At 47.4% G+C, this 25,742-nt stretch overlaps 1 protein-coding gene across 2 annotated transcripts in view; it reads left to right on the plus strand.

The window, feature by feature from the left end:
- The window catches only part of LOC147727632 (phospholipid-transporting ATPase ABCA1-like), a 2,839,360-nt gene that overhangs the window by 2,611,358 nt on the left and 202,260 nt on the right, over positions 1-25,742 (plus strand). For both annotated transcript variants that reach the window (XM_086961649.1, XM_086961650.1), the window contains exon 47: positions 6,908-7,011. In XM_086961649.1, coding sequence (XP_086817775.1) covers positions 6,908-7,011 — 104 coding nt within the window. The remainder of the gene's footprint in view (positions 1-6,907; positions 7,012-25,742) is intronic.

A 25,742-nucleotide genomic window follows, 5' to 3' on the forward strand; every position in this document is an offset into this window, starting at 1 on the left:
TACATCCTGCAGCCCCTGAGAGGCCTCTGGGGTACCTATGCCGTAGGTAAATAGGATACCATATACTAGGGACTTATAAGGGTACCACAGAATCCAATCTGTGGTGAACCTAAAGTACATGCAAGCACTTTAGAGAGGAAGCAGATAGGCTGGGTCCCTGGATGGCATGGTCCCAGCCACACTAAAGTCGAAAAACAGTGAAACATCAGCAGAAAATGGGGGTAACTATAAGAAGTAGATCCTACTCTCCTACAAGGTGGTCCTACAACAGAAACCCACTTTCCTTAATTCCCTCAGCAGGGCACATAAAACATATTTTATAATGTCCCTGCTTATTTTAACATGGTAACCTACGCTTGAGGAACCTAGGGTAGACCTTAGGGGTGACTTATATGTCAAAATCAGTTAGTTTAAGCCTTTGATAGTACATTTAATTCCAAAGTCGAATTTAGACATCATTTTCTTTTTTAAACAGCCTGCAAGGCAGGGCTGGCTTTTAAAATGAAAGCAGGAAACACATCAGTGCACACTAAAGTGCATTAATTCTACTGGGTCTCTAAACCTATATACCCTACCGTATACTAAAGTTACAGATCTCAGGACACAATCAGAGTCAGTAACCACCAGTATCACTCAAAAAATAGGAGGTGGTCAGGGCAAAAAGGATGACTTTCTCACACACCGCTCTCCATTTCTTCAACAGAGCAGGCCTGTCCACGTGGTCGAAAGCAATGGAAAAATCAATAAAGGCCACATAGACTGGCCCACCCATCCTCATCTTATCCAGGATTAGCTGTAGTGTGGTTATTTTATCCAAGGAGGAGCAATTTGTTCTAAAGGCACCATTTTCTTTTCTTTTACCCAACACTGTAGACTATTTAAGACACCCTTGGGGCAGATTATCCCAGTGGCATCTAACAATGTAATTTGCTTATAATTACTGGGGACAGTAATGGAGCCTTTTTTACATAGTAGGAGGATAATGCTTCCTCTGCAAAAATCAGATATCACTCCTCTTAGGAAGCAATACTCAAACATAGCGCCTCTGTTACTATTTGCATATTTCAGCGCGACCTCGCTCAGGCTATTGGGTTAATACTTGCCTGTGTGTGTACATTTGTCTCTACTGATCACCCGATCATTGTTGTTTGGGTCTGTGATTTTGGTGAAACTGCATTTATTTCTCGACGCATTTGGGTTTCTGCTGCCCCTGTCTGCCTTTCCCCTTTGACCCTCCATTTTGTTGTTGTTATCCCCTGGCCCACCCCTCATCCACACTACCGCCTCCCTGCTGCCCCTCCCACCCACGCCTACCGAGCATTCCTCTTCCCCGGCCAAACTGTGACCACCTGGACCAGCTTCAGCACGGTCGCCCCACCTCACTCCTCCTCACTATCTGCTGTTACGCGCCCTGGTATCGTTGTCTGCACGTTTTAAACAGCACTGCTGTAACCTGTATTATAGCGCTTTACACGCATAGCGCCTCTGTTACTATTTGCATATTTCAGCGCGACCTCGCTCAGGCTATTGGGTTAATACTTGCCTGTGTGTGTACATTTGTCTCTACTGATCACTCGATCATTGTTGTTTGGGTCTGTGATTTTGGTGAAACTGCATTTATTTCTCGACGCATTTGGGTTTCTGTTGCCCCTGTCTGCCTTTCCCCTTTGACCCTCCATTTTGTTGTTGTTATCCCCTGGCCCACCCCTCATCCACACTACCGCCTCCCTGCTGCCCCTCCCACGCTCCGCCCCCTCCACTGTCCACTTATGTCAGATGTCCCCACGCGCAGCGTCCACGCGCTACGGCCACGCCGAAGGTGCGCCAAAGGTAAGCCCGTCTACGCCCGTCCGCGCCTGGACCGCGCCCAGCGCCAGACCCCCTGCCCCTCGCGCTGCCCAGGCCTCTCGCATTTCCTACGATGCCGCCACCCTCCTAGCCCTTAACCCCGGTCGCGCCCCCAACTGCGTCCAAGTCGCTCCTGGACACACCCATGGACCTTTCTCTTGCTACTCCTGCAAATTCATCGGCTCCGACAACATCTCCGCTACGACCACACCACAGATTCCCGACCCCAATCACTCCTCAACACTCGATCGGTCCACAGACACGCCATTGACCTATGGAATCTACTAGACACCATCTCTCCAGACGTCGCCTTCCTAACAGAAACATGGATGAACGCTTCCTCCGCCCCAGACATCACCATTGCCATCCCGGAAGATTATAAGATCACACGCAAGGACCGTACCGGCCACACAGGAGGAGGAATCGCTATCGTCCATAAAAAATCAATTCACATCTCTACCAGCTCTGACGTCAACCTCGCCAACTCTGAACACCTTCACTTCCAGATCCACATCGACCCCAAGACCACACTTAGAGGCACCCTCCTCTACAGACCACCAGGACCCCACGCAAAATTCAGTGAAGACATCACAGACTTCATCACTCCACACGCGCTCCCCTCCAAAGATTACATCCTTCTGGGAGACCTCAACTTTCACCTTGAAAAGAACAACGACCGCAACACCGCCACCCTCTTGGACAACCTCGCAAACCTCGGACTTAAACAACTGGTCACTTCCCCCACCCACATCGCAGGTCACACACTCGACCCCATCTTCACCTCCAGCAATCATGTCTCCTTCAGCCATACAACGGATCTCCTCTGGACTGACCACAGCTGCGTTCACTTCACCTACAACAAGCCTAAACCCATCAACCACCCCCAACCAACTCTACAAAGAAACTGGAACAAAATCACCATCGACCAGATCTCCTCATCGCTCCTTCTAAACACCCCAGCCCACTCTTCTAACCCAGACCAAGCCGCCGCCAACTTCACCCTATGGTTATCCAACACCGCCGACACCTTAGCACCACTGAAAAAACGTCAAAGCAAACCTGGCAGCAAGAAGGCCTCATGGTTCAACGATGATCTTAAGAAGTCCAAGAAACTCTGCCGCTCCCTTGAAAAGGCCTGGAAAAAAGACCCAACCACTAGCACCAGGGACGCCTTCAAAAACGCCACCCGCTCACACCACCAACTAATCCGAAAGGCCAAGAAAACAGCATTCAAGGATCGACTAGACAACAACGCCCACAACAGCAAGGAACTTTTCAACATCGTCAAGGAATTTACCAATCCCTCGGCTAACTCCAACGACATCACCCCCTCCCAAGCCCTCTGCGACTCCCTAGCCTCATTCTTCCACAACAAAATTGCAGACATCCACAACAGCTTCGACAACCAACCCGGAGACCAACCCACCCAACCATATGATGAACATTCTCCCCCCTTGAACACCCTTAACGACTGGAACCCAATCTCCACTGAGGACACCATCCGCCTGATGAACTCCATCCACTCAGGATCCCCCACAGACCCATGTCCTCACCACATCTTCAACAAAGCAGACTCCGTCATAGCACCGTACCTCCGAGACGTCATCAACTGCTCCTTCAACTCCGCCACCTTCCCGGAAAGCTGGAAACACGCTGAACTCACCGCCCTTCTGAAAAAACCCACAGCGGACCCCACCGAACTCAAAAATTACCGCCCAATATCACTCCTTCCTTTCCCGGCCAAAGTCATCGAGAAAGCTGTCAACAACCAGCTCGCCGCTTTCCTCGAAGCCAACAAATCCCTCGACTCCTCACAATCTGGCTTCCGAGCAAAACACAGCACTGAGACCGCCCTCATCGCAGCAACAGACGACATTCGAACTCTACTGGACAATGGAGACACAGTCGCCCTCATCCTCCTCGACCTCTCTGCAGCCTTCGACACAGTCTGCCACAGCACCCTCTTACAACGCCTCAGAAACATCGGAATACAAGGAAAAGCACTTGAATGGATCACCTCGTTCCTCACCGGAAGAACCCAGAGAGTCCGCCTTCCACCATTCAAGTCCGAGGCCACTGAAGTCATCTGTGGTGTACCACAAGGATCCTCACTCAGTCCCACCCTCTTCAACGTATACATGAGCCCCCTCGCGGCCATCGCACGCCAACACAACCTCAACATCATCTCTTACGCGGATGACACTCAACTGATCCTATCTCTCACCAATGACCCCAGCACCGCCAAAACTAACCTACATGAAGGAATGAAAGAAGTTGCCGAATGGATGAAACACAGCCGTCTGAAACTGAACTCAGATAAAACAGAAGTCCTCATCTTAGGTACATCCCCCTCTGCATGGGACGACTCTTGGTGGCCGAAAGCCCTTGGAAAAGCACCCATCCCGACAGACCACGCACGGAACCTAGGCGTTATCCTGGATTCTTCACTTTCAATGAACAGACAAGTCAGCGCCGTATCCTCATCCTGCTTCAACATTCTTCGCATGCTCAAAAAAACATTTAGCTGGATCCCCACCGAAACCAGAAAAACAGTCACCCATGCTCTGGTCACAAGCCGACTGGACTATGGAAACACCCTCTACGCAGGTACTACCGCTAAACTCCAGAAGAAACTCCAACGAATCCAAAACGCCTCAGCCAGAATCATATTAGACATCCCGCGTAACGAACACATCTCTGGTCACCTGAAAGACCTCCACTGGCTACCCGTCAACAAGAGGATTACGTTCCGACTGCTAACCCACGCACACAAATCACTCTACGACATCGGACCAGAATGCCTCAACTCACGACTGTCCTTCTACACCCCCTCCCGCCAACTACGTTCTTCCAGCCAAGCCCTCGCCACCGTACCTCGCATCAACAAGACAACCATGGGAGGCAGATCCTTCTCATACCTGGCTGCTAAAACATGGAACTCACTCCCCACTTACCTTCGCCTTACCCAGAACCACCTAGCATTCAGAAAGCAACTTAAAACGTGGATATTTGACAAGTAATCCTCTTCCCCTCCCTAAGCGCCTTGAGACCCTCTGGGTATGTAGTGCGCTATATAAATTCTTTGACTTGACTTGAAATATACGGCCCATCAATCAAGTTTTTAACTTTATGATTGCAATCAGCAGTTGATCAGGGTCTCTTGCACCTGTATATCTAGCATTACTTTAATCATTATTATTATAAATTCTAGGTCAGTACTTTGATGCTCAAAATGTACTAATATTTAACTGAACCTATGAAACAGCAGGTTCCTCAATAACATGATGCTAGTGGTGACCTCTTCCCATCATGGATGACATTTGCTTTCCTCTCTTGTGGTACAATCACACAGCTTACAAAGTCATATTCCATGCCCTGTATACTTATTTCTCCAAATGATTTGACATAAATGAATGCTAGAAAATTTAAATATGTACCTGTCTTGGTTTTTTCTATCTCTGTTCTTTTTACGTGGCCATTTAAGACTAGAAAGGTGAAAGAGGGTGGCATGGTCACAAAATGTCCTGTAATCACATACCTAGAGTATTCATAGGTCTATATTAAATATTTCGTACTCTGCAAAACTCGGCAAGTAAAACAATACTGAGATAAACGTCGCAAAGGAACGGAAAAAAATCTTAAGTAAATTTACCGATTCCAATCACTCACCAAGCCTGGTGACATGCTTCATCATCTGGGTCTCCTCTTTTTTAGCCACACTAGTGACCATAAGGGATACAACCTTATCATAGTGATGGGGAGCCCGAGGATGTTTTAGTATAGTTAGCTGTGCTCCTACCAGATGAGAGTAGTTGATTACATGGGAACTAAGTGCAGTGCGTGTGTGAAAAGTTCCTGTACAACACAGTAAAATATAAACATCTGCACAAAGCTCAATAGCGGATGGAGGAGAAAAGTTGTGTCAGCTTTTCCAATCTTATTCCTTAATGGAGTAGTTAGGTCTTTTGATAGTTAGCCATCACAATCTATCATACTAGCACTGATAATTTGTCTGTGCAGTTACAGAAGGGGTTCAAATTGCATGCATAGCAGCACTTGTCCTGATTCAGTGGAAATAGTCCAGCCTGAACTGCTAGGCCAGGTCCCTAACCCACAATAGTTTCATCCTTATCGTGTCACGTCAGACAGGCACAGCTTGATCCCCCAAAGCACAGCTTAGCATGTTGAACTGAGGCTTACGCCATCTTTGGTTTCAAGCCCAAAAGTTTTGGTGGCTGGTTGAACAAAGAAATGCAGTTAAGGTGTCAGGTAGTTTGGCTGTGGCTTCCTTTTTCTTTACTGATGAGTCTACTAAGAAAGATTTTTTTTTTGTACATGAGCATATGAGAGACCCGGCTAGTGGAGCATCTATTTTTACGAGAAATGATCACAGCAGTCCTTAGTATCCCAGTCAATAAAAAAGACGAAACCCACCGGTTGGCCTTCAGGAAAGCGTTAAAGACGTGGCTCTTCAATCTCTGATTCTGAACTAAGATCCTACGGCATTTTTTCAGCTGATGAGCTAGCGCCTTGACACCTTCGGGTAATTGTATCACGCTTTATAAATCTCTTTCATTTCATTTCATTCTGCTATACTGACTGTGATGTGGCATGGTGGATCCAGCCAACTTGTACGCGTGCTAGACTACCCCAGCATGTCCAAGGCCACTCTCTCTCTGCCCAGGTTCTTTTCATCCAGTTTTTATGTTTTCAGCACACTTGCCTTTAAAGCAGGGCACCTTCACTCCCTGCTCCATATACCTGAATTGTCTCGCAGTATCTATTGTCTCTCAGCTTACTTCATCATTTTCAAAGGGTCGTTTTGCTTAACTTTAGAGTTGTATTGTTTATTTTACTAGTATAGCAATACTTTTCTCTTCCTTTTACCGTTTGCTATCCTACCAGTCTACTACTATGTCTCTGGGTAAACCTCACAAATACACAACTCACTCACTCGTTCACTACTTTTATAAAAATCCAACCTTCTCTAATTGAGTTTTTTTGTGTGAAAGTCATTTCCATCCAGGTCTTAAATATATAATTTTTCTTTGTTTTTCAGGATGAACCAACAACAGGAATGGACCCCAAAGCCCGGCGTTTTTTATGGGATTGCATACTGAGCATAATCAGAGAGGGTCGATCTGTCATTTTGACTTCTCACAGGTACTTTAGATTTATCTATCTTTTGTCAATCATTGTATTATTTTCCGTGCTGATTATGATCGATGAAAACTGAAAAGTGTATTTCCTGGCTATTCTATATGATTAAGCTGCATTTAGGAGTATTCATTAATGTAAACAAACGTAACCCTAATTATCCAAAAAATAAGCAAAAGTAAAAACGTAAACCAAGCTAAACTAAACGTGAATACACAGGAAATTCAGATATTGCTCACTGTATTTTCCAAGACTGGATACTTCAGAGAGTTAGTGTATTTTCTAAGACTGGAGACTTCAGAGCGTGGTCACTATGTTCTGATGCTTCAGAGAGTGCTCACTGTATTTCCTAAGACTGGCCACTTCCTAAGCATTCTTAGATCTAGGTACTTGATACTCTACATATTCCAAACATGGCTACCCTCCTGAAATAGATTCAAGAGATTTGGTGGTCGAACATTTCATGTACAAGGATTCTCATTGCAGAATTCACTTGCTTTACATCAGAGAGATATGTATGAATGTATCCAATTCGGAAAACCCTGATAGAGCCATCTATTCACCCTGGTATTTGGATCATGTTATCCTCCTCAAGCCATTCCTCCTCGGGTTTGCTATCTGACAGCGTGCATTCTCCACCCTAGGCTTCCATGGCTCGGTTCTTTAATTCTTTACAATATTTGTGATACACATGCCATGTTTGATTGTCCAAGGAATGACCCAGCCTTGTCTCCTGACCAATACAATCTAGCGTGGCTCAATGGTTAGAGCGGCAGACCCTGATGCAGAGGTCTGGCCCGGGACCAGGGTTTAATTCCCGCCTCAATGGCTCTTGGACTCAATCTCCCCGGACCTGATAATTCTCGCCTCTGTGCCTAGTCTAATCATGGGTCCCACTCTGTGACTCTGGGCAATAGCTTGCTTAATCTCCACAACGGCCCCAGCAGTGCTTAGATGCCTGGGTTCACCTTGGGGGTGCCCAGGAGTGGGCATCTCACAGGAAAGCCAAGAAGGGTTCCACAGCGGTATGAATACAGCGCTACGAGACCTCTGGGTAGAAGGTGCTATATAAATACAAACACATTTACATCACTAGGGCTGTAATGCACTATCCTGGTTACCTGCCAACTTATAGATGTACCGTCCAAGGATAGTTTTCTGAGGCTGGTGCGTAGCACTTTACATAACTGCAACAATAACATTTAAAAATCTGTGAATATTTATCCATTTTCCAGTATCTGGTTCAAAAACAACATTTTCAAGGGATGATGGGTATTACTGATTGGGCGATGGCATAATTAACAGAAGTACAATATTCAACCCACATGCTACATTGAGAAGGTACAGAAAGTTCCTTGACAACACCTATTTATGTTTTAATTCACTGGCTTGTTTTGTAAAGCACTTTTACGCTTATTAAGCCGTTATAGCGCTATACAGTTCCATACACAGCCTTTCAGAACAACCAGTGGTGCTCTATCTGACCATCAGCATAAGCAAATTAGTGAAATTCTGGATATCCGACAGTTGTAATTTCATTTACGAACATTAATATTGACAACTAGTTGTTCAGTGAACCGAGATAATGTATTTGCGTTCGCACCTTGGTGAAACCTAAGCCTCACAGGGAAAACTAATAACCAGGCCTAGTGGCAATAATCATGCTCCCAGCTGCCTACAGAAGATCAGGCGGTTGTTGTGCTTAAGAGGGAAAATGAAAAAGACTTCCACATGGTGACCACATCATTGACTTCTGAGGTCCACTTCTTTTTAGCATGCCGTAGTTTGCTTACCATAGAGTAAAGGAAGGTGCACAATAATGAAAATGAGGAATAAGCTAAAGTGTGATTGGGATTCGGAATAAATAAGGGTCCAACATTACTTTTAACACCTACCACGTGGGCAATATGTTCGCCAAAGAATAAGGATAAAAAGACTGATGACATTTCCTCCAACCACCCTTCAATACTGTTTCAAACTAGACTGTTTTGTTCACCACATAGTGATTGAAGTGGCCACAAAGTGACATGTCAGAGCTTTGTATAAGCGTGCTCAACAAAATTGATCAAATAAATAATTAGATGAATAGAAATGGTCTTTTGAGTATTCATTTCTTTTCCGTCTGACGTAGGTGCAGAACTAATTCCAGAACGCAGATTCAGTAGTACCACACTGCAGTGTAAGCATAGTATTGAGGGCCCAAGCTTTTGCTGGCCCTCATTAATCCTCCCTGGATTAAATGCCCTGCTGTATAGCCGATGAAACCGTTCAAAAGTCGTTAAAATAAAAGAGAGGTCTAAATGTAGATGTAAGTAGTCATACCACATATAAACAGGTTTCAAAGGTCATATGCCACCTATCTTCTATCTTAAAATAGGAAACCCTATCTAATTACAGGTGCAATATGGTATTTGATATAACCATAACTTTGTGCCCATGGATATCCTACATGTCACTACATTCAAAGGAATGTTGTCGTTCAGAGTATTCATTGCCTGTTGCCCATCTCTTTATGCAGACAGTTCAAGAGAACTGTTGAAGGTTGTGGAGAAAACAAACACAGCATTGTGGGTAATCAAGTCAAGCATCACCAAAAATAAATGCGAAAACAAATACAAATATGGATTCAATTTAGAAACCAAACTGTGTTATGGGATTAATTAAAGGTGCACTTTTATTTAATAAGAAGCATGCAAACTGAGCTCACCTATGTGAAAAGCACAGCAAAGAAGCAGTGGTCTAGCAATTATGGAGGGAATAATTACAAGAGTGTTGGACTAGGGCCTTTTTGGCAGGTTCACCCCTAAACTTTTTGCCTTTAGCCTCTGGCATAGTAGTAGGGATTTTAGGCCTCTACGCACTTTAGCACTGTAGCCCAGTGCTAAGTGTGTGCGCGCACTCTGAGTTCATGTGGTGAGAGTGGCCTGCCCCCCCCCCCATAGGAATGCATGGGGATATATGTGCCTGTGGTAATTCCTGATATGAGGGGAGTGCAGGATCAAGTTTAGTATGTGCGAACTCTTGAGAATAAATGCTGCGCAATGGTGTGCGCAGATTTATTGTGACTAGTGGAGAAGTGCCACTTTTAGAAGTTGGCATTTCTGTGTCCTGTGTGGTGTGAATTGCCTGTCTGGCTTGTGAATGACAGGGGCTGGCTGATGTGGTTTGCTCCAGGAGCCAGGATGAGTCTTCCCAATGGTGAATAGGGAGATCTGCATATAGATTGGAGCGAGGAGTTGCACCTGGGACCTGAATAGGGCTGGGCCTTCCCTCCAAAATGCAGGCTCCACCTCCTGTGGTGCGTCTGATGTCCCTGGCCTGTCTTGTGAAAGGGAGAGAGGAGCTGAGCAAAACAAAGTGCTCCCAAACCAGTTGTATCCGGTTCTCCCCTTGCCCTACAGTTTAGACAAAGGAAATAGTGGTATAAATAAAGGGGGAGTGACCCCATGTGAAATGTTCTGTACCCGAGTGTTGAATCTGCCTAGGGCGTGCTGCTGCTGGCGCCCTGGGCAGGGCTTGCCTCCCTGGGCTCTACCCTGCTCCTTTATACCTGGAGGACTTCTTTTTCTGGGACCCTTCTGCCTTGCTTGGATTTCAGGACCCTAAAGAGACTTTGGCAGCCCCTTTTGCGCCCTGGGAGCGCTGTGCTGCATTTCTTTTATTATCCCCAGGCAAGCGTGTGGGCTGCGCAGCGCTGATGCTGCAGCCCTTTTGGAGGTAATCCCTAGCGTAGGGATTCCCCCCTTCTGAGCTGTGGGGGTGCCCACCCCCCTTTTTTTCAGATTTTAGTGCGCAGGTGCCCACCCTGCGTCTTTGTTTTATTTTATAATTAATGCGGGTGCCCACCCCGCCTATTTGTGTCCATTGCGGGTGCCCACCCCGCACGGCCACCACTTATTTAATTATTTTTATGCGCGGGTGCCCACCCGCGACTTTGCCCTTAATGTAGGCAGGTGCCCACCCCGCTGTATATTTTCAATACTGAGGGAGCCTACCCCTCATTTGTCCCTAGGAGAAATTCCCATTGCGCCCGCGGCCCGGCAAAAAATGTAAGTCAGGCCACCAGGTGCCTGACGGCGGGCGGGACTTCCGGTTTTGAGGAGGAAGTCCCGCGCACGTCCGGCAGCCTGGAAAAGTCGTCTGAAGCCGCCCTGAGGGAGAACGATGGTGCCTGCCTGCGCGGGGCTTCCATGACTGAGAGAGAGCCCCGCAGGCACCACCAAGTGCAGATTGAAGGTGGAGGGGGCTCGAGGCACATTGCCGGTGCCTTGCTCCACCGCGTGTGAAGAGCTAGACTGTCGCATCCAGGAAGATAAGTCCCCCTGCACAGGAGCCCAGTAAGTGAGGGCTGGGCAGGGGGGCATGGCCGCATAATTTCTTGAGCAGCCCCGCCTGATAGGGGGCCACTCCAACGATAGGGCAAATTTGCTGAGAGGGGCCAGAGGGGCCAGCGCCCCCCTAGCTGTGCAGGCACGATGGCCGTGCCATTTTCCAGAGCGGCCCCGGACGGCAGCGCGCCGCTCGCATGGTTTGAGGGCAAGTTCTGTCTAGCCCACTCATTTTAACAGGGCTAATGCACTCCACGTTTTGGGGGCAAATTTAATCTCTTTATTTGTGGCCTAATTATGTCAGGAGCCAGTGTGCTCCATGGGACATGATCATTTCTAGAACGACTTGCGTGGCTCTAACGTTTATATATTGTTTCCAGGGCCATTGAGAGCCCAGGCTGCATGGTTAACTTTCCCAGCTGCCCAGCAAGTAGTGGGCAGCTGCACCATTTAGGCCTTGGTTTATTTTAGAGGACATGCTGAATTCAGGAGTGAGACGCACTCTTTCGCTCCCATCTTTTCCTGCACAGCTGCGCAGCACTTAGTGCCAGCTGCTACGTTTAGGCCTTCATTGGAGATTCACAGCTGCCCAGCAAGTAGTGGGCAGCAAGTAGTGGGCAGCTGCAACATTTAGGTTTGCTCAAAGTGCCCACCCTTGACTGTCGCTGCATTGGCAGCGCACACTGACTTTGGACAGAGGGCATTTGAGCCCCTTATGATATGATATGATATAAAGGCTTTTATAACGCGCTCTATTACTAAGATAGTATCATAGCGCAGAAGGTGAGGTAGATTCAGAAGGCAAGAAAGAGTTAACAGTTTAAAGAGAGATGCTAAACAGATGAGTTTTCAACCCCTTAAATGCCGTAATGGTCGGGGCAGCCCTAAGATGGAAAGGGAGAGCATTCCAGGCCATAGAGGCCCTGACCGAAATGGACTGGCCACCTAGTCGGGAGTACTTAAATCTAGGCACAATCATTTGACGCTGGTTGGCCGAGCGGAGGCATCAGTTAGGAACATACAAGGCAAACCTTTTCCTCAGGTAGACATGTAAATGTAAATGTACAGGAATTTATATAGCGCAAATCACCACCGGTTTCTAAGCGCTTGCCTAGGGAACCCGTCCTGGTATTCCCCTGTGAGATAACCCCGGCAGGGTATCCGCAAGGTGAAAGCCAGGCATCCCGCCGCGAGGGGCCGTTGTGGAGATTAAGCAAGCTATTGCCCAGAGTCGCAGAGTGTGAACCCATGAATCGAGTAGGCACCGGAGCGAGAATTGTCGAGTCCATGGACATTTTAGGACTCAAGACCCCGCCAAGCCGGGAATTGAACCCCTGGTCCCGGGCTGACCTCTGCTTCCAGGTCTGCCTCCTCTAACCAGTGAGCCACACTTCTCCACAGGACCAGCCTGATGGAGCGCACGATAAGAAAGAACAAGTGTTTTAAACATAATCCGGTGGGCAACCGGGAGCCAGTGGAGGCTGCGAAGGCAGGGGCGGACGCTAGACCTCCTGGGCAATTTGAACAGAAGCCTTGCTGCCGCTTTTTGAATGACCTGGAGACGTTGGATCAAATAAGCAGGTAGACCGCAGAACAGACCGTTCGCGTAGTCAAGCCTGGAAAGTATTAGAGCACGCGACACCGTCTCTTTAGCCTCTCTCGGGAGGAGGGGAAAAAACCTACGTAAGGCATTGAGAGTGGCCAGTTGGCCAGGGGGACTATTAGGTTTGTAGGGCGCCCGGCCCTAGTGTGATTTATGTAGGTGCTAAGAAATGTAATGTATATGCTATGTGTTATGCACCTTGAGTTATGCTTATAGATGTGATTTTATGAATATTAGGTTTTACCTACTGTCTTGTTTTATTTGATTCTCTACCGTGGTCTAGGTTTGATTTATTCCCTTCTGCAGTTTATGCTAGTAAGTTTATTTCCTAATGCGAGTTATGTTTAGGAGATTATGGTCTACTATGTTCAGGCTTATGAGGTTGTTGCAGAATAGATTTCTTGCCTTATGTGATACTGTGCATGATATGATTTATGTTACAGGTTGACGCTGAGTATAGTGTCTGACAGTGATTACTGGCTGTGTTCTAAGTTCATGATATATTCTTACTTTTACTATTTTTACCAAGTGATGATTCTGACCGTGGCCCATGTGGCCCTGTCAGGTGTAAAAATTACCCCCTGTAAATATTGCCCAGTACCAGTTGGCACAGTGTGTATTGTGTGGTTACCATCTAATGTGTTTTTTGATAATGCAAAGGCTATTTTCATATATAACCTTGTGTGGAGTTCCTTTTGTGGTGTGCCTTGTATGTTGGTACTGTGCGTGTTGTGCAAATTCTTTACACATCGCCACCGGGATAAGCCTAACTGCTTGTTATAAGCCACCAAGGGGGTGAGCAGGGGTTATCTTTGGGGAGTAACTCCCTTTCCCTGACTAGAGTGGTGGTCTCTGCCTGGCTTTGGCGCAAGCCTTAGCCAACCAGAGATCCCGATTACTAACAAAGAGCGAACGTGTGCTTAGCTACTACAGTTTTCAAAGCCGCCTGGCACTCTGTGTGCTTATTCCCAATAGCAGGGCAGAAGAGCCACCAAGAGTGCTTACTATGTGATCAGCTTCCGAGTGGCATGGAAGAGGAACTGCCCAGTGGGAATTGAAGCAGAGCTGAAGGCACGCACAAATGAAGCAGCTGCCTGGCGGCAGGGGAGTAGAGTGATAAAGTAATAAATGAGTGATGAAGGATGGTGCCTTTAAGAAAATCTATTGAGTGCATGGTGATTGACCATACATTTTATATGAAATATAGTCTTTCATGAAACTAGAAGTATACACCCAAAATAAATCCTGCAGTGGGCTGATAAGTGTAAGCTACAGCTGAGTATTGAGAAAGTGTTCTCCAGCAAGTATATACATTCTCCACATCACAAAAATAGAACCCTGGGTCAGTGGCTGCTCCTCACTAAGACGGAGGAGTGTCACCCCAAAGGAAAAATAAATTATATTAACGCTATGTTATTTTCATTTTGTTTTTTCACTACTGGCTCTGTTTAGATGTGGGGCAGGGTGGGGCAGGGGAGGAGTAGTGGGCACTTTCTAAGTGCGCATGATGACTTGGCCAGTCATCTCTGGCCAGCTACACAATCATGCACACTTAGCATGTTCTTTACCTGGATGGAGACCATTCACAGGCTCCCACTCCCTATTTAATTGTGGCCGATGCTCTGTTGTTTGGCCAGGAGGTCAGAGGTCCTGCACAGAGTCCCTGCTCTTCTCCACAGCAGCTCCGCTGTTGTGCCATCTGCGGCTGCCCCCTTCAGCTCTCTCCTGGTTGGTGTTTGAGTTGTTTGTTGCATGTTTGTGTGCCGGATATTGTCTCTCTTCTGCCTTCTTTACTGCGCCTTGTATCTGTATGTGGCTGTATTTTCTGCTATTCTGTCTGTTTTGCCTGTTGTACCTGTGCCCCTCTTTTGCCTCTTGTACCTGTGCCTTTTTTCTCTGGCCTCTGTTTTTCCTGTCCTTTTTCTGACACGGCTGCCCCGTGGCCCCTGCCGTTTTCCGCTCCTGCCTCCCAGCTGCACTTCCCTCCCCTTCCCTATTTAATGGTGGCCTCTTCTCTGGTGTTTGAGCAGTACCTCCTGGCCAGAGTTCCTGCTCTTTGCCCCAGCAGCTAAGTTGTTGTGCCGTCTGCTGCTGCCTCCTTCAGTTCTCTCCAGGTCGGTGTTAGAGATGCCTGTTGTATATTCCTGTTCCCAGTATTGTCTCTCTTCTGCCTTCTTTACTGCACCTTGCGTCTCCATTTTGCTGTATTTTCTGCTATTCTGTCTATTTTGCCTGTTGTACCTGTGCCCCTATTTTGTCTGTTGTACCTGTGCCCTTTTTCTCGGTCCTTCATTTTCGCTGCCCTTTTTCCTTTGCTGCTGCCCCAGTGGTCCCTCCCCCCTGCTGTTTCCCACTCGCACCTCCCAGCTTCGCTTGACGGCCGCTGCACCGCCACACGGAAGGTGCGCCAAAGGCAAGTCCGTCTGCACCTGTCTGCAACCCAACAGTGACCAGCACCAGGGACTCTCCGGCCATCCACCACTACAACTCAGATGCCCTACTCGCACTCAACCCCGGAAGGAACAACAACTGCCAGCTGTCACCACCCATGGCCACTTCTCCTGCCGACACTGCCGTCACACCTTCACCAACCTCCATACCCCCACAGCCACCGCCTCCATGTCAGACGCCAGCACCACCGAAGCCCTGAGATGCATCCTCCTCAACGTGTGCTCCCTGCACAGACACGCTGTAGAGATCTGGGACCTCCTTGCCACCCTCACACCAGACGTCACCTTCCTCATGGAAACATGGACAACTGCACCTCCGCCCGACATTGCCATCCCCAAGGGTAACAAGATCCAGAGGAAAGACCACCCCAACCATCCAGGAGGAGGACTCACCATCGTACACAAGAGCTCCCTCTGACTCACAACCACCAGCATGAGCCACTCCCTTCCCACCACCAAACACCTCGATTTCCAGATCCAGACCAGCCCCTGAGTGACCCTATGTGGCACCCTCACCTACAGACCCCCTGGATCTCGAATCACATTCACCATCACCATCGCCAACCTCATTGCGCCCCAATCGATCGCCTCCGCAGACTACATACTCAAAGACCTCAATTTCCACCTCGACAGCCTCAGCGACCCCAATGTCACCACCCTCCTGGACCACCTTGCCAATCTCGGACTGAAACAACTCATCACCACTCCCACCCACAAGGCGAGACACACCCTCGACCCCACCTTCACAGGTGGTAACAAAATCCACTTCAGCCACACCATAAAACCCTACTGGATGGACCACTACTGTGTGCACTTCCATGTCAACAAACCCACTGCCCCCAAACCTGTACCCCACCTTCCGCGAAGGAGCTGGAGCTAGGTCACTGAAGAGCACCTCAACTCCACTCTCAACAACGGTGCCCCCCCACCTCAACCGATGCCAACACTGCAGCCAAAGAACTGCACAGATGGATCTCCAACTGCGCAGATAAGCTCGCCCCTCCGCATCCCACCAGACTACGCCCTAGAAAGCCCACCTGGCTCACTGCTGACCTCCAAGAACCTAGATGCACCTGCAAACATCTTGAGAAGAAGAACTGGAGAAATAGCAAAGTCTCGGAAGATCACACCACTTACAAGAACGCCTTGACAAAATACCACCAACTCATCATATCCACCGAAAAGACCTTCATCCAAAACAAAATCCACGCAAACACTAGCAACTCCAAGGAACTCTTCAGCATCATTCATGAATTCACCAAGCCCCCAGCGAAGCCAGGGACATCACACCATCACTGGACCTCGGCAACAAACTCGCCTCTTACTTCCACCTAAAAATAAGATCTCTCTATGACAACTTCAACAAACAGACTCTGGACACCGACCCCACTCCTCCCCAAAGCAACGACAACCAACCCACCATCCTCTCCTGGACCCCAATCACCACAGAAGACACTGCATTGACCTTGAAAGGCATCCACTCAGGAGCCCCTATGGACCCCTGCCCTCTGCACATATTCCACAGAGCCACCGCCTCCATTGCGCATGAACTACGATGCATCATCAACGCCACATTCGAAGCCGGCACGTTTCACATAGACTGGAAACGCACAGATGTCAAGCCTCTCTTGAAGAAGCCCTCAACAGATCCAATGGACCTAAAAAACTACTGACCCATCTCTCTCCTCCCTTTCACGGACAAAGTCACATAGAAGATCGTCAACGTCCAACCTGCGAAATTCATAGAATGGAACTCCATCCTCGACCCCTCCCAATAAGGATTACTCTGCAACCACAGTACTGAGACCGCACTACTCGCCGCCACAGACTACATCTGCACCCTTCTCACCCAAGGTCACACCGCAGCCCTGATCCTACTCAACCTATCCGCAGCCTTCGACACCGTCTCCCACCGCACTCTCCCCGCCAGACTCCACAGCATTCATGGAACTGCCCTCAACTGGATCTGCTCTTTCCTCACCAGCAGAACCCAACGAGTCAGATTTCATCCCTTTATCTCCGTACCCACAGAGAGCAGCTGCAAAGTACCCCAATGATCGTCGCTCAGCCCCTCGCTCTTCAACATCTACATGGCCCCTCTCGCCGCCATTGTTAAACAGTATGGACTCAGCAAAATATCCTATGCCGACAACCCCCAGCTCATCCTCTCCTTCACCAAGGATCCCCTCACCCCCAGACTCAGCTTCCAAGAAGGAATGAAGGACGTTGCATCCTGGATGAGCAACAGCTGCTTGAACCTTAGCTCGGAGAAGACTGAAGTCCTTATGCTGGGACACTCCCCCTCTGCTTGGGACAACACCTGTGGCCCACCGCCCTCAGAAGCTCCCCCACCCACATGGACCACACCCTGAACCTCAGTATCATACTCAACTCCTCCATCACCATGACCAGACAGGTCAACGTTACGCCTCCATCTGCTTCAACACCCTTCGCAAGACCTTCAAATGGATCCCCCATCAAGAAAGACCATCATCCACGCACTCATAACCAGCAGAGTGGGCTATGGAAACGCCCTCTGTGCCAGGATCAACAAATTTCCACTCCGCAAGCTCCAGACCCTACAGAACACTGCAGCAACACTTGTCCTTGGCATTCCCCGTCACACACACATCACACCACACCTGCGAGAACTCCACTGGCTCCCCGTCGAGAAGAGAGTAACCTTCGAGATACTCACCAACACCTACAAAAGCCTCCACAACACCGGACCCCAATATCTCAATGAAAGAATCTCTTTCTAAAACCTCCGCTCTACTAACCTTTCCCTCGCCAAAACCCCACGCATCTGCAGAGCCAGAGCAGGTTGAAGAGCCTTTTCCTACATCGCTGCAAAAACCTGGAAAGAGCTCCCAGTCAACATCAGACACGCCCCCACTCTGCATATCTTCAGGAAGACCCTCAAGACCTGGCTCTTCGATTGACCGGCTATTCGACTGACCGGAGTTGCATCCCCCTAGCTCCCTGAGACCTTCACCGGTAGGTAGCGTGCTTCACAATTCCCTGATTGATTGAATGATTGTCTGTGTGCCAAACCAGGGCACTCAGACCAATCACAACGCTGCTGTCATGCTAGTGACATTTGCATCATGATTGACCAGGGCAGTCTGGGAGCCTGTGTGCTTCCTGTTTCCTGCATCGACCGAAGAGGATGGAGAAGAGGCGGAGACTGAAGTGTTTTTTTCTTTATTCGCTTGCAAATCTTTTTTTAACCCCTCCACCCGCCCCTCCACTATTTCCCCGTAGCAGCCACTACTGCCCTGGGTAAAGGTTGCAGGTCAAATAGGTCTGTTTAGGTACTAGTTGCCCTGAAATGTTATAGACTACAAAAAACATCAGTGCTGGCCGCCTACACATGTGCTCAGAGTCCTATGAAAGCAGTCTGTAAAACTTCACCTACGATCAAAGAAGGGGTATATGTAAAGCAGTAAACCAGAAATTAAACCAAACACATATTTTTGATTTATTAATTGGACTGGGTACTGAATAAAACCAGAAATATTTGTCTGCAGTGCACAAAACCCATTGGTGGAAGATTGGAAAATTACACAAATAGGCTGACTCAAATTTAACTCTGATTTAATAAAGAATTCAAAGATTATTCCTGGGAACCTGTAGCTGCCGCACATTACCAGGACTACTTATTGTGTAGGAACATTTATAAATACAGGAATGTAGCATGTGACTAAGATGCTCAAAAGTTCATTTTTTCTTTTAATACATTTTTGTTTTTCTGTTGCAAAATATATTTTTCTGAAGAGAAAAAGATTTCTCTACACCCCTACCAGTTTAAGTGATGGTCTGTCCCCATTTCCAGCTTTGATAAGCACACACATGAACACTGTCCTTGACAGTGGTTCATCTCTGACTGTATCCTAAGTAAGACTATACCCACCATAATTTTGTGAATGCCCACAAATGTGTTAGTGTGTACTTGACTAGTAACCCCAGCCTGTATCATGAACAACCTACCGCTGTGGGCATATTCCCCCACGTAGGAAGTTCCACCACATTGGTTGAATTTTAATCGTGCCTACATTAATCTATCAATACAAATTCAGGGTTCATGAATGAGTGACATGAATTTGAACTCACAATTTGCAGTATTTGCTCAACCATATTCGTAATCAAATGTTGCCAATAAAATTCTGATATAAAGATGCATGGTCATTACCTCACCTCATCCCCCATGTAAATATTAGAAGGGCAAACCTGCCCAAATTTACTAGGTGGAAAACAGAGAGACGTGTACTTCAGTGCGATAAACACCAAATTATTCCAGCAGGTATTAAGCAAAAACAGAGGTTAGAGGTTATTTATACCAGCCAATACCTCAACCTGTAGTTCCAGTAGTTACTGGGTGCATAAAATGCCTCATGCACATGCCGCCCACCTGGACCCGGTGTCCCATTATCAATCAGGTGTGCAAAGACATATGTGAGCCGTACCTCAGAGAGGAATTGTCATTAGTACTGCCAGGCTATGCTATGCATGTTATGATTTTGAATGTGACTCTTTGATATGTGTTATGTAAAGTTTTATTAAACAAGTTACTGTAACGTCAGCTCTCAAACAAAACTGTTTTCAGGGCAAAATACATCCATTCTCCCATTGGCTTTTGTTAATTGCTCATTTCAGAGATTCTTGTTAATATTTTTGAAAGTTTTAAAGGCAATTAGATCACACCCAACAACATAATGTAAATGAAACTGAAGCTGTGGCATCAAACAATGTTCTCTTGAAATTTTATTTTGCAGTCCCGCCTTAAAATTGCTTAATTTCTTTATAATATCACTTTCATGCTCCGTATGTGGTTTTAGTTCCATTTGCCTTCCAAATCCCATTACACAAAAATGTAAAAATGCGTTGTACTTGCTATCACAAATAGCTATGAGGGAGCCGGGTTCCAATGTTCTAGACTTACTCTGGAAGCCCTGACCGATGACACTTTATTGACTGCTTGTAATTGTGGAGGGGAGGGAGAAAATCATTAGCCAATTATACATTACTCTTACCCATGATGCTAAAGGAACACAGACTCCTGAGCCAAATTTAGTAAATTTATTATAAAGACAGGAAAAGTTGGGCATACAAACACCTTAAGACGAGAGTGTAAAGGTACATGGGCACTCATACAAAACCACATCTACGAGCGAAATTTAGGCGGTGCAACATGCAAGGAATGACCAATTCAAGAATCAGCACACAGATAATTTTTGCCCCTACATCAAGAGCCCCCTTCATTGGCGGTTCAGAAACAAAAAGCATTAGTCTCTCCCTACACTACTGCTAGCATGACATCTCTAGTTAACATTTCCCCAGGCAAGTCCAGAGAAAGGTGTCAACAAGTGAAGTCTTCCTAAGCAGCACACTGATGTTGAATTGGTCACGTAGCATAAAGCTACGGAGCTCGTTCTAAGATGCTCCCTTCTCTCCTGGTATAGAAGAAGTCGCCAGAACTCTGTCCCTAACCCCAATACAAATGTCAAAAATCACACCCCCAAACACATCACAAGAGTGCCTCATCTCTTCACCATGCCTCCTCGTAGGTAACTTTCTATGACGCAACGGTGCTTCCAAGCTCTTGCTCAATTACCCTGGTTCCCAGGCCTTCTCAGACGAGAAAGAACACTTCCTACATTATCCGCACTGTTCAAAGGCATTCTCTCCTCCCTATGTCTAGCTCCTGAAAGAAAGGCGTTATTCTAACAAGGATATATTCTTCCACATGTAACAGAAAGGTGACAAGATGAAAATTCCACAAGCACATGAATTCCAATTGTAACCTTTAACATGAGAGCGAAAAGGGAGAAAAAAAAGATAGGCCTACCGAATTCGGCCAACATAAGAACAGTACAGAAGATTTAAAATACATGCATATATAGGTCATTAATACAAACAAGTTATACGAGCATTACTATAGAAAAGTTCATGCCTTTGTCGTTTCTGAACCGAGCTAACCCGCCGCCTAGATTCTAACGCGGCAGCCGCCGCCAGGATTCTAACGCGGGAACCGCCGCCTAGCCTCTAATGCTGCAACCGTCACCTTGCTCCTAACGTAGCACCCGCCACCAGGATTCCTACGCGGCTCCCGCCGCCTTGCTTCTAACACGGAAACCGCCGCCTGGATTCTTACACGGCTCCCGCCGCAAGGACTATAATGCGGCTGAAGCAGTTTGTGTATTGCAGTTCCCGCCACGGGAATTGGAACGCGGCTGAAGCCGCTTGTGTAACGCGGCTGAAGCCGCAAAAACTTGCATACGGCTGATGCCGTTCGGGCTACACTGCAACCGCCGGCAGGAATTCAACGGCCCATACAGCTAAGGACACATTTTCTACTGGCCATCGCTGCTGGTGGAATAAAACGTCCCGAGTTGCCGATTATATTCAAAAGAGACATCATGGAATACTAGCAGTGAAGGAACCGTAACTGCTGGATGAATTTTGCCAGGGAACAGTAACTTGATGAGGTGCCTTTTTGTATTTGGAAGCCACTACAAAACATCCTTTGTGTGTAGACATATAATACTAGTGTCTTCTGGAGAAAGAAGCATTGACTTATCCCACTTTCTTTACCCTTCAATTTGAGGCGCACAGCAAGGGCCGGCAGCACCACCTCCATCGCCAGGGATCGCAAGACTTTGATTTTTGACGTTGTTGCTGGTATTCAAGAAGAAACTTTCAGTACCTGGAGCACATTGCCTTATTTGACCCTACGCTTTTGCCTTTTTTTTGTAGCTGTTGTTGGACTCTGGTGATTCCTGGATCTTTCTATTGCCGCTGGGTGAAGCAGCCCCTGGACTCTGGTGCGACGAGAGGTCTGACGGGACGGGACGGGACTGCGAGGACCAGCAGCCCCATAACTTTGTGCAGCTGTGTGCCTCTTCCCGCCCCTGCCTGACTGCTTCTGCCATTTTAAAACTACTCGCGGCCCCCACTTCACAAGTGCTGCTCGCAGTAACTGTTGTTGGACCCTGGTGATTCCTGGATCTTTCTATTGCCGCTGGGTGAAGCAGCCCCTGGACTCTGGTGCGACGAGAGATCTGACGGGACGGGATTGCGAGGACCTGCAGCCCGTAACTTTGTGCAGCTGTGTGCCTCTTCCTGCCCCTGCCTGACTGCTTCTGCCGTTTTAAAACTACTCGCGGCCCCTGCTTCGCGGGAGCCGCTCGCAGTAGCTGTTGTTGGACCCTGGTGATTCCTGGATCTTTCTATTGCCGCTGGGTGAAGCAGCCCCTGGACTCTGGTGCGACGAGAGGTCTGACGGGACCGGACTGCGAGGACCAGCAGCCCCGTAACTTTGTGCAGCTGTGTGCCTCTTCCCGCCCTTTGCCTGTACGTATAAAATTGGTTGGGGCACCCGCTGCGTGGAACACGTGCTGGCGCGCGCCGGGAGAAGCCCTGGTCAAGGGCGGGGCCGTCTAAGGCCATCTGAGGCCGATTGAGGCCGAGCTGGGCCACTCCCCCAACCTGAGATCCACAAAGTGAGACTCTACGATTTTTATCTTATAAACCCTTTGACTTCTAGTTTGTATCACTGTAGATCTGGATGAATATCTGAATAGCTGCACTCATTATCTATCTATAATACTTTCCCTTAGCAAAAAAAAATGGCACTTCGTTCTGGGAAAGGGAGGAAGGTTACGCATGGTACTATCGGGGGGTCAGTGACCGGAACTCTAGACCAGTTTATAACTAGAGCTGCAGTCGTATTAGAACATGAGATAGCACTAACTTAAAAAAGACTATCACTAGAACCATTACTTTCTAAGCCATCATCACTGGGCACTTTTAGGGCAGCTGTAACACCAGAGCAGCCATCTATCCATTAAGCCAATGGTGATGTTTGTTTGGGAAACAGTACAAGGTCAGCTAGGTCTGAAGGGTCCGTTGTTTGTACCTCATTAAATACAACTAAAGAGAGTACATCATTCACAGGAAATAGGCGGGTAGAATTGAATACGCCCACCGCCCCCATTCTAACCACCAATAATGTAACCACTGAGCCAAAACCTTGGGAAGGCATTAAAACCCAACCGACAATTGGCAAACAAAAGCGTGGGGGAATTACCCAAAACGGAAGATGCGCAAAAGTTACCAAAAACACCACGCCAACCCATTCGCTACCCATAACTGTGCATCTCCAAACCCCTACCACCGACCATAGTAATCGGAATACCCAGCAACCAACCCGTTTATCATTGGTTAAACAAATTCCTGATGGCCTCCTGGAACAATTAGAGCAGTTAGTGAAATCACTAATGCTAACCTTGCTAGAAAGGATAAAATTAATAAATGAGAACCTGGGGAAGTTAGAAAGAGTTGTAACGGCTAACTCTAATATATTGGAAAAAGCCGTGGAGAGCATACAGGGTTTTGGCCACCCAAAACCACCAAGAGAGGTCCCTGTTCCAAAGAGTTTTACTATAGATACCCCACAAGAAAATGTAAGTAGTTCGAATGAACAACAAAATCCAATTTGTCCTGAGAGTTGCGCAGAAACAAGAAAGACAACCCAACATAGTAGAAAGGGAGCAGAAGTGGTTTGGTAGGGACGCTAGAAAACAGTTAGCAACCTCTGAACAGGCTGGAGAAATATCTAATAAAGGAAATAATGTATCAGGTAAAGAGGGTGGGAAAATGAAGTTCCCCTGTATTGATCTACCCCCAGAGTCCGTACCTTACACGGTAATATTGACAGGTGTCCCAGGGATCCAAGATGATAAACTGGAAACCCAGAGAGCTGAAAAGCAAGGTCATTTATTGGCTTAATAGGAACAGATCGCTCCCAGCTTTCACTAATGCAGAGATTCTACATGTAATAAGGGTGAGTTGGTTGGGTTGCAGAACGAAGGATCCAGCGGGAGACTGCATAATTGTGAATTTTAAGGACCCCAGGGTGGTAAGGTTCATATGCTATGGGACAGGGACTAGAGGTGAGGGTGGAATTCAAACTTTTGACTTGTTATTTCTATCCCTGCTCATTTTCCGGCCCGATACCTGCTCCAATAAATAGGTGAAAAACGCAACTTAGTATACCAAACATTGAATGTAGGCAAGAGTTCCGCATCCCCCTGTCTAATCGTATGAGACATTTTCTGGATTGGAGGGGGTGGATTGACTGGGGACTAGTTTGAAGGGCATTACCTTGGATCGGTACATGGTAAATGAAAACATAAGCCAGGGAAAGGTAACAAATAGAGGCAGTATAAGCAAGGAGAAACCTGGCATAGGACTAGAGACCCTTAATAAAGATTCCCCTACGGTCTCTGATGGCATAGGTGTATTCCCTGGGAAAGTCACATTGGATGGTATTCATCTGCCTAGTCAGACCCATAATAATCCTAGGGAAAATCATGCTGTGGAAACAGCGGGGAGTATCAGTATGGATGCTGGTGAGCCCAAGAGGATGGATTTTGGGTCCCTCGAGTGTGGGTGTATGAGCATGAGTGGGGTGACTACCATGGACTAGTCAAGCAAGTGAAAAACACATGCTCACACTAGTCTCCTGGAACATCACAGGTTTAAAGAGCAAAACATCTATACTTGAGTGGTCAGAATTCGTGGAGGAATATGACATCTTGATCTTCCAGGAGACGTGGGCTGTGGACCCTATCCACCGCCCAGGGTACCTAAACTTTCACAAAGCGGCAGTAAGAGGGAAAAAAGGTAGACCATCTGGGGGCCTAGCTATTTGGGTTAGGCAATCAATCAACTACAGACCACTTGATATAGTAGATAGCCCGGACATTCTTGTCATAACTCTGCAACGGCCAGACCAACACGAGATCCTCATTGTAAATGCGTATATCAGAGGACAATCTGGAGGGCATGGTTCCACAACCTTCCTAGATTTGGATACCATTTTTTATACCGTTAGGTCTGATTGTTACACGATAATAGCTGAGGACCTCAACTGTTCGTTCGAGCCTCTAAATGACAAAGGGGAAAATCTCTTGGTAGAGGATGTCCAGTGGAATATTCCACCCCTTGACCTAAAGCCAATCAAGAAGTGGACAGAATCGGCCTTGCAGTGGATGGGTTTTTGTCTGGAGTGTGGTTTCAGGGCAGCAAATGGGCGTTCCGCCTCTAACAAAATTGGTAGGGCAACCTTCGACAATGGCATATACACAAGTCGAATAGATTATATCCTCATTAAGATTGAGTACTGGTTTATACTAGAGGATGATGATGATTCTGGACCGCCCAGAGAGTGATCATAACCCGCTCTCATGGAGTCTTCAATTAAATGGAGGTCCCAAAAGTACCAATCAAACTGAGATAGTCACCGCTGATGCCCTGCTCACTAATGACTTGCGCAGGGTTCGTTGGGCTAGG

Source organism: Lissotriton vulgaris, chromosome 3_1 (genome assembly GCF_964263255.1).
Source record: "Lissotriton vulgaris chromosome 3_1, aLisVul1.2, whole genome shotgun sequence".
NCBI lineage: Eukaryota > Metazoa > Chordata > Amphibia > Caudata > Salamandridae > Lissotriton > Lissotriton vulgaris.